The sequence below is a fragment of the Lipotes vexillifer genome, unplaced genomic scaffold (assembly GCF_000442215.2).
Source record: "Lipotes vexillifer unplaced genomic scaffold, Lipotes_vexillifer_v1.1 scaffold712, whole genome shotgun sequence".
NCBI lineage: Eukaryota > Metazoa > Chordata > Mammalia > Artiodactyla > Lipotidae > Lipotes > Lipotes vexillifer.
Window position 1 is genome coordinate 244,247 of NW_006775660.1, and position 17,568 is coordinate 261,814.

General features: G+C 40.5%; 1 protein-coding gene across 1 annotated transcript in view; it reads right to left on the bottom strand.

The window, feature by feature from the left end:
- Positions 1–17,568, bottom strand: part of GSAP (gamma-secretase activating protein) — an 87,038-nt gene that overhangs the window by 55,668 nt on the left and 13,802 nt on the right. The window contains exons 6-11 of the mRNA XM_007450084.1: positions 10,874–10,962; positions 6,843–6,912; positions 5,616–5,665; positions 2,047–2,151; positions 1,743–1,802; positions 753–796 (exon numbers count right to left, since the gene is read on the bottom strand). Coding sequence (XP_007450146.1) covers positions 753–796; positions 1,743–1,802; positions 2,047–2,151; positions 5,616–5,665; positions 6,843–6,912; positions 10,874–10,962 — 418 coding nt within the window. The remainder of the gene's footprint in view (positions 1–752; positions 797–1,742; positions 1,803–2,046; positions 2,152–5,615; positions 5,666–6,842; positions 6,913–10,873; positions 10,963–17,568) is intronic.

Consider the following 17,568-nt stretch of genomic DNA (forward strand, 5'->3'; position numbering starts at 1 on the left):
CCCCTGCATCGGCAGGCGGACTCTCAACCACTGCGCCACCAGGGAAGCCCTCAACTTACATTTTTTTTAATTTTTTTGATTTTAGAGTAATGCTGACATTATGTTTCACAATGGACAGAAATGAATATTCATATATGATGAAATAAAGGTAGTGAAATATGTAACAGTTTGAGATTACCATTAATTCAAGAAGACTTTCATTTCTTCTGTGCAGTTATGGCCTTGTGTCTATTTTTTCAAAAGTGTCTCATGTTTTTACTACATGCAAAATAATCTGGGGGGGAAAATCCTCGCCTTTTGTGTAAAAAGGAAAACAGGAAAAAAAGTAAAGCAATAGACTCAGCTGAGCTATAAGTGGATTGACCTGCAATATCCTCTTTGATGGCAACAAGAAAAGGGTTTTGATGTTTGATTCTAAACGTAGCTCTCTCTCTGACTCATCGAATGCTTTTATTGTATCACAGGGAGAAGAGCACTTCCATAGATCAAAATAAATGGAGACACCCTACAGAAATAAATGACTAAGAAAAATCAATATGATTAACGTTCCATGGAAAAACCCTGTGTTCATGCTTGATAACACTGTTTATATTCCCTATAGAGAACAGAAACAGAAAAGATGACACCCACCCACACACACAGAATATCAAACTATCCTTTTATCTGCATACCATAGATTAAGTATAAATATTATATAATCATTCTGCCCACAAGTGTCTATAAAAATTAATAGTAATCTATGAGTAACTTACTTGAATCCTGAATCACTTAATGATACGTCCAAGGGTGCTTCAAACTATCAAAAAATCAGGAGAAAACAAAGTGGAAAATGACATTAGTTAAGTGATGATAGTTCTGGAAAACAGTGCAAACCTGACAACACTGTGCTTGCCTAATGATGAAGAGCTCCTTTAACCAGCATTATCTTCAGAGGATATCCCCCAAATCCACAGACAGAAAGTCCACTGGGAACATTCTGGAGTTTACATACATCACAAGCTTGACGTGTATTTATTTCTCAAAAGGCAAACTTTGCTTCAGATTTGACTACCATAAATGGGTTTTATAATAAGCCAATTGGAAGGAGTAGACTTTTACAAGACACAGATGATCACATAAGGAGAGAAGGACTGGGTGTCTTTAGAAAGAGAATGAGCGAGTCCAAAAAAGGGGGTAGAAGGAGTAAATGAAATTCTTGTAATGGTATGATATCAATCTGTATTAGACACCAATATTAACCCTAGTCAAGAAGAATAATAATGTTCTGTCCATCACAGATAAAGATATTTGTGACTCCTCACTAGAAGGCTGGCACTCCAAACAGCTTTTCCAGGAGTGGTTCTAGATTTGTACTGATTGAACTCTACCCTCTCATTGACTTTTTACCTTATACTCAATCCACCATCACATGTTCTGTTGGATCAAATGATGCATAATCACATAAAGCTATCTACTATTAACCACGCCTACTACCTCCCACTGATACTCACTCTTACCCATTTTTCTTTAATATGAGGCATTCAGTTAGCAGAAATTTACTGTGTGTGCTCTTCTAATAATCTATATTAATTGCATTTGTTACAGAATTGAAGTCTTGAGATGGCAAGAACTATTTTACTTGCTCATACAAGTGAGTAAAAAACAAGACCAAGAATGTTAAAATGCTGTTTATGATAATAGCTCTCTTTAAAAGGGGCAATAGGTTGTAAAATTTCCTTAGCCCAATCATTTTCTGGACTTACCATTAAGCTAAAGTGCTCATCAGCATAAAACTGGATGCATTTTAAGACACTCCTTGATTTCTAAAAAAGAAAACAGAGTGACAAATTAACAAAAAATCAACAAAAACACTAGTTTAAAGAGAGGGAGAAAAGGAGGCAGCCCAAAATCAAACAGTAATGAAAAATGAAAACCTTTTCATTATTTTTCATCAACTTTTGTCGACTGCCCCATCAATGCAAATGAAGTAATTAATAAATTACAATAACGATAATGTCAAAATTAAAATACTCCTGCAAAAAGGAGGGCCAGTGGTCTAGTTTTTACCTTCAGATCAATGTAGTATAATCTCTGCTCTGACATATCCCACTGAGCCCAAACAAAATCTTCGGCTACTCTCTGTCTTGGGAGATGGCCAGAATTTTTAATTACCTAAGGAGGCAAAGAGATTTTAGAAATAAATAACTATTTTAAAGGAGAACATATCTGGGTTTCATAATTATTTTGCTTATTCTATCCTTGTAATACATGTAAATACTTCCACAGTTTATTTTTAGTAGCCCAACCGCCAATACATACACGTGGAAAATCTTTCCAAAAAAGATTTAAGGCATCATTTCATTACTTGCTCCTCACAAACACTCTGCAATAAACTATCTTATTTTTATTCTTCGTTTGGCAGACAGGCTGGGGCTGCTGAAGGCAAGGCCACACCTACCACAAACCAACAGCTGTGCTAACATAAGATTCAGAGCTTCCTGTTGTGGACATAACCCACGCAGGTATCTGCAGTCTGGAGGGCTTTACCACCAAAGGTAGAGACTGTTAGGCCAAGGGAAAACTCAGGCCTGGGAGAGGAGGGTTCTGGGCAATGCTCCTAGATCTGCCTTAACTCTTCATGTGTCTTTGGTCATGCTTCTTACCTTTATGTCTTCCACAATGAGCATGATGATACTGCCCATCTCTCAGCAATACTTAACTATTCATCCTTCCAGACCCAACTTAGGCATTGCCTCCTGTAGAAATCCTTCCCTCACCTCCCAAGATGAAGGCAAAGCTCCCCATCTCTGTTTTCCTATGGTGCTTTAGCATGCTTCTATTATAATTACATTTTAATTAATGTCATAAGTCTACCCCAATGAGTATGCACTCTTCTATGACACCTTTACATTCTCAATGGCTTGATTGTTTCTAGCATGTAGAAGTACTCAAGGAATACTTGTCAAAAGAAGGAAAATGAAATAGGGTACGCAAGGGTAAATTGCCAAGGAAATGATAAGTGCAATACAAGGAATTAAGAACTCACTTTCCTCAAAACTGCTCATCAAGCAAAGGTGATCTATATCGGGACAGATGAGTAAATAATGAAGACAAGTTGATGTAGAAGAAATAAGGAAAAAAGAGAACATCAGAATGGTCCATAGTCATACCTCAACCTCTCTAATCCTAAATGGGATTTCTCCAATGAGGCTAACTTGGAACTCAAGGGAGGACAGGGCATGCAGAATCATACACCTCTATTTCTTGTTTGCCTAGTTCCATCAAATTTGCTGGAAAAAGATCCAAGAGTACAGTACCTGTCTGACTCTTAACTTTGGGGAACCCATCTTGTTTCCATTTTTCTGAAATTGTTTAGGTTAGGGTAGATTTGGGAACTCTCAGATAAAGGCCTATACTAGCAAGAACATGATTGTCGGAACATGGCAACCAGGTTCACATAGCAGTTCTGTCCCTCTCCAGAGTTTCCTCACCTCTGTGAGTCTAGGTTGTCGTGTTCCCTGTGAACATGGGGATTATTATAATACCACCTCTATTGTGTAGGGATGTTGTGATGATTACACAGACCTGCACATGGCTTTATGAAGCTGTCATCTAAGCCTTTAAGAATGAGGGCAGGGGGCTTCCCTGGTGGCACAGTGGTTGAGAGTCTGCCTGCCGATGCAGGGGACGCAGGTTCATGCCCCGGTCCGGGAAGATCCCACATGCCGCGGAGCGGCTGGGCCCGTGAGCCATAGCCGCTGAGCCTGCGCGTCCGGAGCCTATGCTCCGCAATGGGAGAGGCCACAACAGTGAGAGGCCTGCGTACCGCAAAAAAAAAAAAAAAAAAAAAAGAATGAAGGCAGAAGCGCCTCACAGAAGGGCACATGTGGATGAGGGAGCGCTGAGACTGTATTGCTTGGCCAGGAGAATCCTTCCTGGGCTTCTGACAGGTGCCTCCTGGCCTCACTCTCTCTGCAGTGTCTCTCATGGCTCCCAACCCCTCTTCTAACCAGCCAGTCCTCTGTCTGTGTCCATTTCTACTTCCTGACCCCAACTTGTTTATTTAACTCTCTCCTCTAAATTCTCATTGCTGGCTTTGGGATTCTGCACCTTGGTCTTTCCTCTCTGGCCTGACCCTTTTCTGACGACTGGCCTTGTCTTTGCCCTACCATCCACTCAGCCACTAGTGGCCCAGAGCTCCAGCCACATACTTTCTGGTCATTTTCCAGCCAGGCCTCTTGATTTGACGCTTTCAATCATAGATACATAATTTAAAAATGCCATCTCCCATTTCAATTTTGTTCACATAATTTAAAATTAAAATCAGAGAAAGACTATTTAGATGCAGACTATTTAAATATTGAAGGAAATCATTTTAATACCAATAATATATAAGATCTCACACAAACTGTCAAGAAAAAGACAACCCAGGAAAAAATAGACAAGGATGTAACTAAGCAATTCCCAGGAAAACAAATTAACATAGCCAATAAGCAAAGCAGATGCTCAACCTCATCAATATTAAGGGAAACACAACCACGAATAACAATGATATCAACTTAAACGCATCAAACTGGATTTTTTAAAAGGCAAATACATCTATTACTGGTATGGATAGAGGGAAAGGGTACTTTTATACTTTGCTTGCAAAACTGAAGTGTTACAAGTTTTTTGGAAAGCAATCTGGCAAAATCTGTTGAAGTTTATTAAATGCATATAACCCTCAACCCACTTATCCATCCCTGAGGATGTAACCCAAAGAAATACATGTACCAAACATGTAAAGCTAAAAACATTTGAGACAATTTGTAATGCAAACAAATAAAAGGGGGAAAAAAGGCAATCAAGCGAATATCCATCCATGGGAGAATGGTGACAAAACTGTGCACATCCATGCCAGGGACTATTTGTACTTCTAAAGACAATGAACTGAGCTGCTCTAGGGTGCTTGTAGGTAATTCTACAAAGTTGAATGAGGAAGGAGTGAATAATAAACAAACCCCTGGGTGTGTCAGGGGTGGAGATGGGAGATATACAGGTATGGAGAAAAGTGTGAAAGGATACACACCAGGTTGTGAACAAAAGTTAGAGGTGAAAAGGCAAGAGAGAAGTAGAAAACAAGCAAAAAAGAAAAGAAAACTGAACTATATAGAACCTTAGCATATATCCTATGATCCCATTTATTACGTGTATGTATGTGTATATATGTATAAAAATTAAAGAAAAAAGTTCTCTCTCTATTTAGAAACCTATACTGATACCCCTGATATATTAAGTAAAAAGCAAAAACAAAAGCAGCAAATTAATATTTATATTATGATTCTATTTTGGTAAAAGCAACTGAATCCCAGTATCTGTACACCTAACCTTGAGCAAGGTACAAGGCATGGAAAAGGTCACACAAGGCTGTCATTAGTTATGTCAGGAGACTGAGATTGGGGGGTGAGGTAGATAGAAAGGAGATAATCAACTCATTCATGTATCTTGTATTATTTCACATGTTACAACAGCAAGTCTATAATTGGAAAGACACCAAATAAAGTAGTATGTTTCTATAACAATCCATCTTTAATAGTCTAGAAATGCCACTCTTTATGGGAAAAAACTCTAAAGCGAAAGGAATTTCAAATATTTACCACTCTATTTCCATCTTCTTGGGTAACTTGGATATGAAGTTGTTCAATATCTTTTAAAAAAGAAACAACAGAGAGTTTAACCTTCATGAAAAATATGAGTACTTTTTTTCAGCTAACAGTTGTGAACATTTTTTAATAAAAGCAAAGCAGATTAAACAACTGGCTGAAAAACAGTATTATCACAGATGGCAACCTCACAAGGCTCAAAACAAAACCCACCTTTCTCCACCCTCCCTTTAAGTCTGTTTCAAGTCCAGCATTTACTCTGCTCCTCAGTATCAACAACACATGAAGCATTTAACTCTTCTGCTCCCCTGGGTTCCCTTAACAAGTATTTCCCTCCCCTATACCATCAGTCTTACATAGGGCTAATAAGGGCTCAGTTGGCAGGGTTTATCTTCAATTTCCAAACACCCAATACCTCTTTATATGAAAACATCAGACAGAAAACTCATTATGCCAGATATTAGGGGGAGGTATTTTTATAGGGGTCATTAACAGAACTCTGAACGCTTTATTGATGTGCAGATGGTCTATTTTTCTCAGTAAGCGATTTAGCCATATGTACCTTCTGCTGGTTCTAGTTACAGAAATGTGAGACAGATTATTGGGCAAGAGTAGAGGAAGTGAACACAACCCTAACCCCTCAGACTTGTCCTTCTAATTATAAATCAGCACTTTCACCTTATAACATGAGAGACAGCTTACTAGATAAGATGCACCAGTGAATTCTGTCCTTTCTCCACCCCTCCCCCGACTTGAAATCATCATTCAAGGATGTCCCAATCTTATCTGCCTCTATCTGAATTTGACCAAGTTACTAAGTGTCCTCGAGTTCTGCCCTGGAATTCTTTTAGCTTCTAATGCCTTTCCCTCTGTCCATCCAAGCCTCTCTCCTTAATCATGGTTATCCACTGTGACAGACATCTTAAAGAAGGATGGACTAAAGGCAAAAATGACCTGCACAACTGTTCTACAAATATTCTACCATGTGCCCAAACTGGAAATCCATATATGCAGGAGCCCATCATATACGGAGGCAGAGCCTAAGAGAACAACAAGTAGAAACAGAAGGAAAGCCCTTCCACAGGAGTCCTATGTCTCCAATGGACATCAAAGGTCAGTGGACCCTCAGCACTGGCGAGTGGACAGCTAGAAGATTCATCACGCCCTTCCTACACTTCACTGGGAGATGCGCCGTTCATGAAGTCCTCAGGATATACTTACATTTCTCTTCTGAAATCAGTAGCAGATGATTCTCTGGTAGAGGCTGACTTTCAACATGTGGGTAGAGGAACTGTAAAAAGGAAATTAATCAAAATCATAAGCAACTACCTTGCTTACACAATTATTTCAAAAGTTGTGTTTGATCACTATACTACTACAGACCATAGAAGGGATTGGGAACCACAGAATAGTTTAGGCGAATCACATTCACACACACACATTACAGATGGAAGAAAGGAAGAAAAGGGAACGCTTTCAGGAGCTCAGTTTTCCAGGGGGGGACCGATCACAGGTCCAACACAATTCGTTTAGACAGGCTAAAGTGTAAGCCGTTTCTAGGGATGGTGCTTCCTATTTGGAACATGGGATTCTGAAGCCAATCAGAAACAATGTAAATAACATTTGTACAGAAAGTTCTGTTTCACACGCACCAAAAGAGTGACTGATATAATTTGTTGTGCAGCTAACCCTAGTATTTAATTTGAGAGCCAAGTAAATGTACTCTCCGTGACAACTTCCAAAGTCCCACATCCTAGAGAAAAAGCAAAACAGAACCAGGGACTTTCCAGGAAAGAATAGTGAATCACAGTGTGGCAACTGGTGGAGGATTTACCTCAAAGCACAGAACGACTGCCACTGGGAAGAAAAGGCTTGATCCCCCCCACGCCTCCTCCTCTGTGCCCACCCTTATTTGTCAGCCCACAGGACAAAGCAGGCAGCCAGAAACACAAGGCCTGACACTGTCAGCTGTGATAATAAGGGAAAACTGGCCATGGGATAACTCCAGTGACTTAATTCTTTCATCATCAAAAGGGTAACTATAAATCAGCACTTTCATTTTGCAACATGAAAGACAGCTTACTAGACAAGAACCACTGGCGAATTTTGGGTTTTCCCTCCAAACTTTAAAGCGTACTGAAAGAACATAACTTTTCATGTCCCTGTTTTAAAGCCTGCAGCCTCTCTAAAGAGTAGGAAAAATTTTGACAAAATATATTACCTGGTGTCCTAACTTTTCATAATGACAAATTAGAAATAGAACTTGTCAACTTTTTAAAAAAATAATTAATTAATTTTTATTTTTTGGCTGCACCATGCGGGATCTTAGTTCCGGGACCACGGATCGAACCTCTGCCCCCTGCAGTGGAAGGGTGGAGCCTTAACCACTGGACCACCAGGGAAGTCCCTAGAACTGGTCAACTTTTACAATTGCTTATAGTCAAGTTTTCCTTTCAGAAAAACAAAACTTTAACTATATACCATTCTTCACAGCAAAAAACTCAAAACTGTAAAATAGACAGGAATGTAGAATTCAGCTACGAGAATAATATAGACCTTATTATCTGCTGATTTGTGAAATTGTGCACATCAAAAAGGATACTTTGGGGACTTCTCTGGCAGTCCAGTGGTTAAGACTTTGCCTTTCAATGCAGGGGGTGTGGGTTCAATCCCTGGTCGGGGAGCTAAGATCCCACATGCCTCTTGGCCAAAAAACCAAAACATAAAACAGAAGCAATATTGTAACAAATTCAATAAAGACTTCAAAAATGGTCCACATCAAAAAAAAAAAATCTTAAAATAAAAAAGGATACTTTGTGTACTGGGGTTGAGGATACTTTGTCCCTGTTTTTCTCTAGGATGTTTGTCTCTGTGAGGCAATCAGTGAAAACGTAATTTTAAAAGTTCCATTCAGGTGGTGGTTGTTTTTCTTTCTAATTTGAGGCAACCCTGAAGCAAGGCCTAGAAGTGAGAATATACATAGACAGGGTTCAGACAGAGCTCTACAAAAGTGTGCAACATTTTGTGGGGTTTTGTTATGTTTTGTCTGCATTGTGAGTAGGAATCTATATAGATTAGATTATATCATATTAGGAAAATATTTATCTTGTAAATATCAAGCTAGACTCTGATTATTAATATTCGTCGATGGAAGGTATGTACTACAGGCATGTAGACGAGTGTGTAATTACCCAATGGAACTATCTGGAAGATGCAATCATGCTGGTGGGGAACTCTCCAAGGATCCCAGATTGGGATCCAGACCCCACTCACTACTGTCTTGCTGAAGTTCCTCCATGAAGGGGGTCAAAGCTGCACATGTAGACTTAGGGAAACATACTACTGGAAATCATCATGGACGTTCTGGTAAGAAAAAGGAGAGAGATCGCAGGGCAGGACCAAACTCCATGGACAGTGAACAGTGTTTCTCTAAAGGAGAGCAGAAGGGAGAGAGGAAGAAGGTGGGGATTTGCCATGGATGGAGGTTTGGAGGAGCTTCTCTCTCCAGAGGCCTAAGCGTGAGGAGCAGGGAGCAGGGCTAGGAACTGAGATGGGCCCACAGATTAGTGTGGGTCTACTTCATCTGGGTGGGGACTTTGCTTTTGGCCTACAGATGACATCATGCATCTTGTACTTTTAATTTTTTTTAATTAAGATAAAATGCACATAACACAACATTCACTATTCACAATTTTCACTATTAAGTATACAATTCAGTAACTTTTAATATATTCACAATGTAGTGCAACCATATACTTGTAAAAACTTTTTCCTTCCTATTCTCTAATTACCTTTTAGTTGCCCTCATCCTTCAATAATATCTCCACTGTCTACACAGCCCTGGATAAAGATGCTAAGGAAACCAAAATAACAGGCCAGGAAAGGGAAGTGTCCCACAGGCAGCCCTGCACTGATGACAGCGTAAACAGAGTGGCTTCCTGGGGGAGGGAACGCAGCTTAGGAGCTCCATGCCAGGCCCTGTCTGGCAGGGAGCAGCGGCCCACAGAGATGCCAGGAGTGGTGGTGAAATGCACCACTGTAAGGACTGGCTGACAATGGACGACTTGGCACATGAGAGACAATCCCCTCTCCCAACACACATTGCAAGAGGGAGACCCACAGCCAGAGGCTGGGAGTGGGTGGGGGGAGGGAGAGGCTACACAAGGCAATTGTGCATCAACCCTGCATGAATATGGATAGTTGATTCTTGTTCTCTGCGGCAGTTATGTTCCATAAAGTCACCAAAAACAATGAAAACTGAACCACTGCTCCCAAGGGAAATACAGGAATAGGAATGTGTGAGCCTCTAGCTACAACATTTTTGTCAACAAATTAAAACAAAACTTTGTCTAATGTGTGTTCCTGTTTAAAAGACACTTTATTTCACATATGCTGTTGATTCGCTAGCATTGAACTCAGTCAACAGTACTATAAGCTAATGTCTAAATGAAGTTTATCTAATTAACACACGTGTTCTCTGAAAAGAATATCGCAGCCTTCTTGCACTTAGGAGCATGAGACAGCACTTCAGCAAGACACTTGGGGGACATTTTAAACAGCGAAATCACCAAGAAAAGCCAAAGAGTGTGAAAAGAATGGCACTAGGTGGACTGTGAAAACAACCTTTGTTTGCAGTCTGAGAACTGAATCAAGAAGGCAGTGTCACCTTGTTCTACCTCATCTGGGAACATGTGCATCAGGTGAAAATTTTTTCACTGCTTTGCCCATGTCTGCAAATGACTGTGAAAGCACCATGAGTATTGATTTTGGGGTAACAAATAAATTTTAGTGGGTAGTAGAATTTGCAAATTCTATGTGCCAGTAATGAGAATTGACTATATCTAGTCTACTTGTGTTATACACACAGTGCTTCTGCATCGATTCATAGAGTTGATAAATTCAGGGATTAATTATATCATTTAATCATAGGTATTTAATCTGTCAACTCTATGAACACATTAGATAAACCATTTTTAAACTTCCTTTAAATGTGTTTTGATATTCTATATTTTATCATGTAAAAACATTATAGTACTATTAGACAAACCATGATATAATAGAGACAGAGAGCTAGGTTTGAGTTTTGATTTTCATGTTTGCAAAGGAAGAGCTGTTAATTCCAGCCATACTCATTCATTGGATTGCTCTGAGGAAAATGTGATAATGTGTGTGAAAGCACTTTGTAACACCACTGCCTACAGGTTTCATGCTTTTTGATTAATGAGATAAATGATAAAGATATGCTCACTTACCTGTACCCAAATATAGCTATCCACTGCTTTTAGAACCTTCACATTGTTAATGGGGTGGATCTCGACCAACAAAGTTAAGCACCTTGAACCTATAATGTAAAGGACGCTTTTAGTAGCAAAGTCCAGAATATCACAAATTATCTCCTCCACAGAGGTCTGAACTTTGGAAATGTAAAATGTATTACTTACTGTATTAGCTACTCCACAAACAAAAGTATTTGTCTTAAAATTGACTTTGAGACTTCTTAAAACCCAAACTTTGAGACTTCTTAAAACTTAAAACATCATTGGACTTCCCTGGTGGCGCAGTGGTTAAGAATCCGCCTGCCAATGCAGGGGACACGGGTTTGAGCCCTGGTCTGGGAAGATCCCACATGCCGCAGAGCAACTAAGCCCGTGCGCCACAACTACTGAGCCTGTGCTCTAGAGCCCGCAAGCCACAACTACTGAGCCCGCATGCCACAACTACTGAAGCCCGCACGCCTAGAGCCCGTGCTCCACAACAAGAGAAGCCACCACACTGAGAAGCTCATTTGCTGCAACTAGAGAAAGCCCACGCACAGCAACGAAAAGACCCAACGCAGCTAAAAATAAAAATTAAATTAAATTAATTAAAAATATATATATATCATAAAGGACAAGTCAATGTACACGGAATGAGGAACAAGTTCCTACCCATTCCTCAGCCACTTTACCGTCACTTCACTGGCCCTCTCAGCTTCTAAGTCTAAACAAATACAACTCAGTTCAGTGTCACTGCAATTCTGCAGCACAGTGGCAAATATTGTTTGCGTAGGAAAATATAAAGATATTTCTGAGGCATGAATGTGTTATGGTTGACAGCAGTTAGGACAGGGGCTTGGCCTCCCTCAGGAAGGGTTGCGGAGCTGCATGCTCACTTATTTCCTCAGTGCCACATCTGAGCTAATGTCATAAAAGATAGCAATTAGGAGGAAGTGTTGGACACAGGCTAGAATGGGGATATCCAAATTTAGGCCAAACGTTCCCCTCCTCAGAAAAGGAGTTGCCTTATATTTGAGTCCTTAAAACGACTAATAGTCTCAGGTGCTTTCTCGGTAACTTTATTTTTTATTTTTTTTTCATATGCATAAAACTTTATTTTTAAGTCTGGTGAGAGCCAAAACATTGTCATTTATTTTTTATTTGAATTTTATTTTATTTATTTTTATACAACAGGTTCTTATTAGTTATCTATTTTATACATATTAGTGTATATATGTCAATGCCACTCTCCCGGTTCATCCCACCACCCCACCCCCGCTTGGTGCCCATACGTTTGTTCTCTACATCTGCGTCTCTATTTCTGCCTTGCAAACCGGTTCACCTGTACCATTTTTCTACATTCCACATATATGCGTTAATATGAGATATCTGTTTTTCTCTTTCTGACTTGGTGACTTTATTTTGAATAATAATTTACAGTTTGGGGATGGTGCAGCAGCCTGGAATTGAATCAGTACCAGTTTTCACTATTTTCACCATTTAAGAAAGTAACCTAACAGCACTGCTTTATGTTAAGAAAAAGGAAAAAAAAAAAAGGTAAAGAATATAAAACAATTTCTGGGATATTGCCTCACAATTTTGAGGACTGGATATCTCTGTAAACATACCTTTTCAGAGATTACTAAAAAAGCAAAGCAGTGAGTGAGTTATTATGTGGGATCACAAATACACAATGACAGAACAAATGAAAAACAAATATTGCTTGGTTGACGGGTACTTGTAGCTTAGAATAAAAATCCAGTGACAGGATCATTCACAATTCAAAGGGGCTATATTTCTAATAACTGGGACAAGGTAAAGATGAGGTACTTTGGGAATCTGCTTGATGACTCAAAAAATGGCTCTAAGAATAAGAGAGAGATTGGTGTCAAAGATACTTGTGGGAAAAAATAGAATAAAAATGTTCTGTGAGAATGAGAAAAAAAGTAATTTCCCTTATTATGTTGTTTTAAGTGTATATAACTAGTTTAACATAGTAAATAGTAGAAGCTGATACTTGACTGTTTCATCTCTTGCCCTAAAAGCTTTTGGGGGAAACAGGTTTCTGGGGGGCAGGCAAGGGAAACTTCTCATTGGAAAAATAAGGAATCACTTTCTACTTGGCCTTTTTGTCAGTGAAATCTGTTCCCAGATGAGATAACCAGCTATTAGCTAAATTCACTTGCCTTTAAAATGGGAGGATTATCAAGGTCAGAAACCATCTTCCTACACTAATTTTTTGCTTCTTTGGGGCAGCCCAGATACTTAACTAATAAAAGTAGTTTAACGATAAGAGTAATTGTGCAAACAGGAATGTCTCTCAATAACATACCATGTGATTCCATAGTGTAACAGCAAGCACTCTGGATTAGGATTCTAGAGACATCGGTTCTAGTTTAAAATCTGCCACTAACCTAATATATACTTTTCAGCACGTCATGAAGCTTTCCTAGGCCTCAGTGCTTTGTGGGCTTTTGTTGTTGTTGTTTTTGGCCGCACCAATGTGTGGCCTGCGGGATCTCAGTTCCCTGCCCAGGGATTGAACCCAGGCCCTGGCAGTGAAAGCACCAAGTCCTAACCACTGGACCTTCAGGGAATTCCCAGTGCTTTGTTATTTACAAAATAAAGTGGAAAACTACAGAATCAGATCATTTCTACAATCATTTTCATCCATAAAATCTGCTGATTCCATGAAGTGCTTAAAGTTGTCTCAAGAATTCAGAGAATCCAGTTATCAGTGGAGACTGGGAGGGCATCACTGAAGGGCCAGATAGGTCCAGGCACAGGAAGGAGAGTGGCAGGATCAAAAGGGACAACATGGATGGACCTCAAGGGTACTATGCTAAGTGAAGTAAGTCAAACAAAGAACGAAATAACGCCATTTGCAGCAACATGGTTGGACCTAGAGATTATCGTATTAAGTGAAGTCAGACAGAGAAAGACAAATATATGATATCACTTATATGTGAAATCTAAAAAAATGATACCAATGAACTTATTTACAGAAAAGAAACAGACTCACAGACAGAAAACAAACTTACGGTTACCAGAGGGGAAAGAGCTGGGGAGGGATAAATTAGGAATTTGGGATTAAAAGATACATGCTACTACGTATAAAATAAACAGCAAGGTCTTAGTGTACAGCACAGGGAACTATATCCAATACCTTGTAATAACCTTGTATAAAGGAAAAGAATCTGAAAAAATACATATATGTATAACTGAATTACTTTGCTGTACACCAGAAACTAACACAACATTGTAAATCAACTTTACTTTAATAAAAGACAAATACCGTATGATCTCTCTTATATGTGGAATCAAAAAAAACCAAACCAAACCAAAACCAAAACCAAGCTCATAGAGACAGAGAACGGATTGGTGGTTGCAGGAGGTGGGGGTAGAGGAGGGGTGGGGAGAAATGGATGAACATTTTTGTTTTGCTTTGTTTAAAGTGAATTAAAAGAAAAAATTTTTTTAAGCACAGGAACAGGCATGGCATTGGGAGGATGAAGACTGAGCAAAAGAAAGAACCTGGTCTGATGCAGGTGAAGGTACATGTTGTGAAACGGTGACAAGGTCGGAAGAGTCCAGTAGAGTCTGGTTGTGAAGAAGCTCTGGTTATTAGAGCTCTGAAACCAAAGCAGCTGCTGTACCTTGGGGCAAACATAACTCCACCAGGGAGAGTGAAAGGGGCACCTAAGCCTGGCCCCTATGGAAGGCCATTTTCTAAATAAAACATTAAGTCTGCCATGGTCTCAGCCAATAAGAAAGCACTGTTGACAAAAACCTTACTGTAAAGTATGTGGACCAAGGAACCCTATCTTGCTCATATGAGAGATGTTTCAGTTTATCTCATTTGCAATGGAAAAATCTCATTATAAGCAACAGAGTGTTAATACCTTGAGGCAAACTACACTTTATAATCAAATGGCTTATCAGGTTATTCAGGGACAGATAAAATAAGTCTTTGCAAAAGGCAAAACATTTGCAAAATATTTGTGCAAAGGACGAATCATTACAATAGATCCTATAGGTCTTTCCGGTCACATAATTTCTGAAATCTTAACTGAACAAAAGGCCTCACAAGTGTCTCCATGATCTGTCTGCACCTTACCCTCATTTCCCACTGGCCTCAGTTCCCACCACTCTGCCGCTGTTCATGCCACTCCAGCCTCATTGACCTCACTATCCTTGAACAGTGAGTCTACCAAGTACTCTGGCCTCAGGGCCTTTGCGCTGGCTGTTGGTTCTGCCAGAAATGTGCTTCCCCGTGGCGCACACTTGCTCCCTCCTTTCAGATCTCTGTTTAAACTCTCCTTTAATAGTGTTTCCTAGGATCATCCCTCAAATAAACTAACTGGGCTCAAATACTTGCCTCAGACTCTATTTACGGGGGAAACCCAAACTAAAACAAGAAGTCATCTCAGGGGACAGGATCACTTTAGCCACGAGGTGCTGGCACGAGGGAGTGGGGAGAGCGAAACAGGGAAGAAGAGTATGCAGGGCACGGGCACTGTCAACTGACTGACCGCCTTGCATGGAGTGCACCCCAGAATCATCCACTTGAGGGCTAGAAAGGGCGAGTATTTATCCTTCAGCTCCTTGTCCCCCGATTGGTCATGGCTTATCCTATTGGAAATCCTTGCCAAACATACTTCCAGGTGGTACACGTGCAGATGGTAAGCAGACTTTCCCAAGGGCTCTGGGCAAAAAGCGAGAAGTAGGTAGAGCAGCTGAGGTGAGGCACTGCCTGTCAAATTACATTTGGGCAGAGCTGGTTCTCAGTGTAGTGGCTGGTATAAAAGGCGAGCTAAGATAAAGTATGGGGTTTCCAATATAAAAATTAACACTATTCATTCTACTATTTTAAAAGATGTGATCAGATAATTTCACGAGAGGTACTTCAAATTTTCAAAGCTTAGTAACATTACCTGAATAGGATTTAATGTTGTAATCAAATCAAACGTACAATAAAGTTGGCCTGAAAGTACATTCTATGATATACATAATCGCCACTCTTCTGCATGACGATCAGGCACAGATGGTAAATATCATGTAAAGATTACAGTTTCTACTGGGTTTACCAACACAGTGAGGAATTTCTAAGGCTCAAAGGAATAAGGTTTCAAAATGAACTGGGAGGCACAGGGACCTAATCCAAGGTTCTGTACAGATGCCTAGCCTCATAATTGGGATGAACACAAGCAACTATTAGCCCAGGAGATCAGGCTCACATCCATTCCCTTGTTTTAGGAGTCAGAACACCAATGTTTTAGAACCTATCTTGCTTCAGCTAGTCCATTTCCATCATCTCTGAATTAAGCATTGCACCTAATTCTAAGAGGAGCAGAGGATGCTAAGAGGAGGTCATGAGGTACTTCTCTGGTGACACAGTGGTTAAGAATCCGCCTGCCAATGCAAGGGACACGGGTCCGAGCCCTGGTCTGGGAAGATCCCACGTGCCACGGAGCAACTAAGCCTGTGCACCACAACTACTGAGCCTGTGCTCTAGAGCCCGAGAGCCACAACTACTGAAGCCTGTGAGCCTAGAGCCCGTGCTCCTCAACAAAGACAAGCCACCGCAATGAGAAGCCCGCGCCCTACAACGAATAGTAGCCCCTGCTCACCGCAACTAGAGAAAGCCCGCATGCAACAACGAAGATCCAACACAGCCAAAAAAAAAAAAAAAAACAGAGGAGGACATGACACAGAATAGGGAAGAGGACTGCGGAGGTTCTCAGCATAACATGGCAGGAGGGAAGATTAGGATGAGTAAAACAATGATGAGATTCCAGGGAAAGCCTTCTGCCCGTCAACATTTCTCATAAACTGTTCTGCTGAGGTCCCTGAGAAAGTCCCATCCAGACTCAGCTCTGGTTCCCTTGACACTCAAAGCTGGCTCTGTGAGAGCCCAGGACTGCCTCATTAGCCTCACTGGAAAGTATTTATAAAGGGTTTTTCCATCACACATAACTGCAGGAAAATACATCCCAGTGGGAACTCTGCTAACAAAAGAAGGAGCTTAAGTGCCAAACAAACAGAAGAGATGAAAAGCACTGAAGGATAGGAATAGAAAGAGACTGACATGCCATCTACCTGACCAGAGGTTGAAAAATGGTAGTCCACAGGCTGGATCCAGCCACAGGTGGTTATCATTGCCTGAAGAGAATTTTTTTTTAAATATCTGGGCTGGTACTTCCCTGGTGGCACAGTGGTTAACAATCTACCTGCCATTGCAAGGGACACGCATTCGAGCCCTGGTCCAGGAAGATCCCACCGCGGAGCAACTAAGCCCGTGAGCCACAACTACTGAGCCTGCGCTCTGGAGCCCACAAGCCTAGAGCCCGTGCTCCACAACAAGAGAAGCCACCTCAGTGAGAAGCCCACGCACCGCAACGAAGAGTAGCCCCCGCTCGCCTCAACTAGAGAAAGCCCATGTGTAGCAACAAAGACCTAATGCAGCCAAAAATAAATAAATAAATAAATTTATTTATTTAAAAAAACATATATCTGGGCCAACATTTAAAAATTAAAATTTTACATAATAGCCCATACTTCACTTGATAAACTGAAAAGCTGGTCCTACTAGGCTTATTGCCCAACTTTGGAGATGGGACACATGCCTCATGGGGTACCCTGCCTACCACTAGACCCTATAGCTCGCCGTATGGGCAATTGCCACTCCTCTC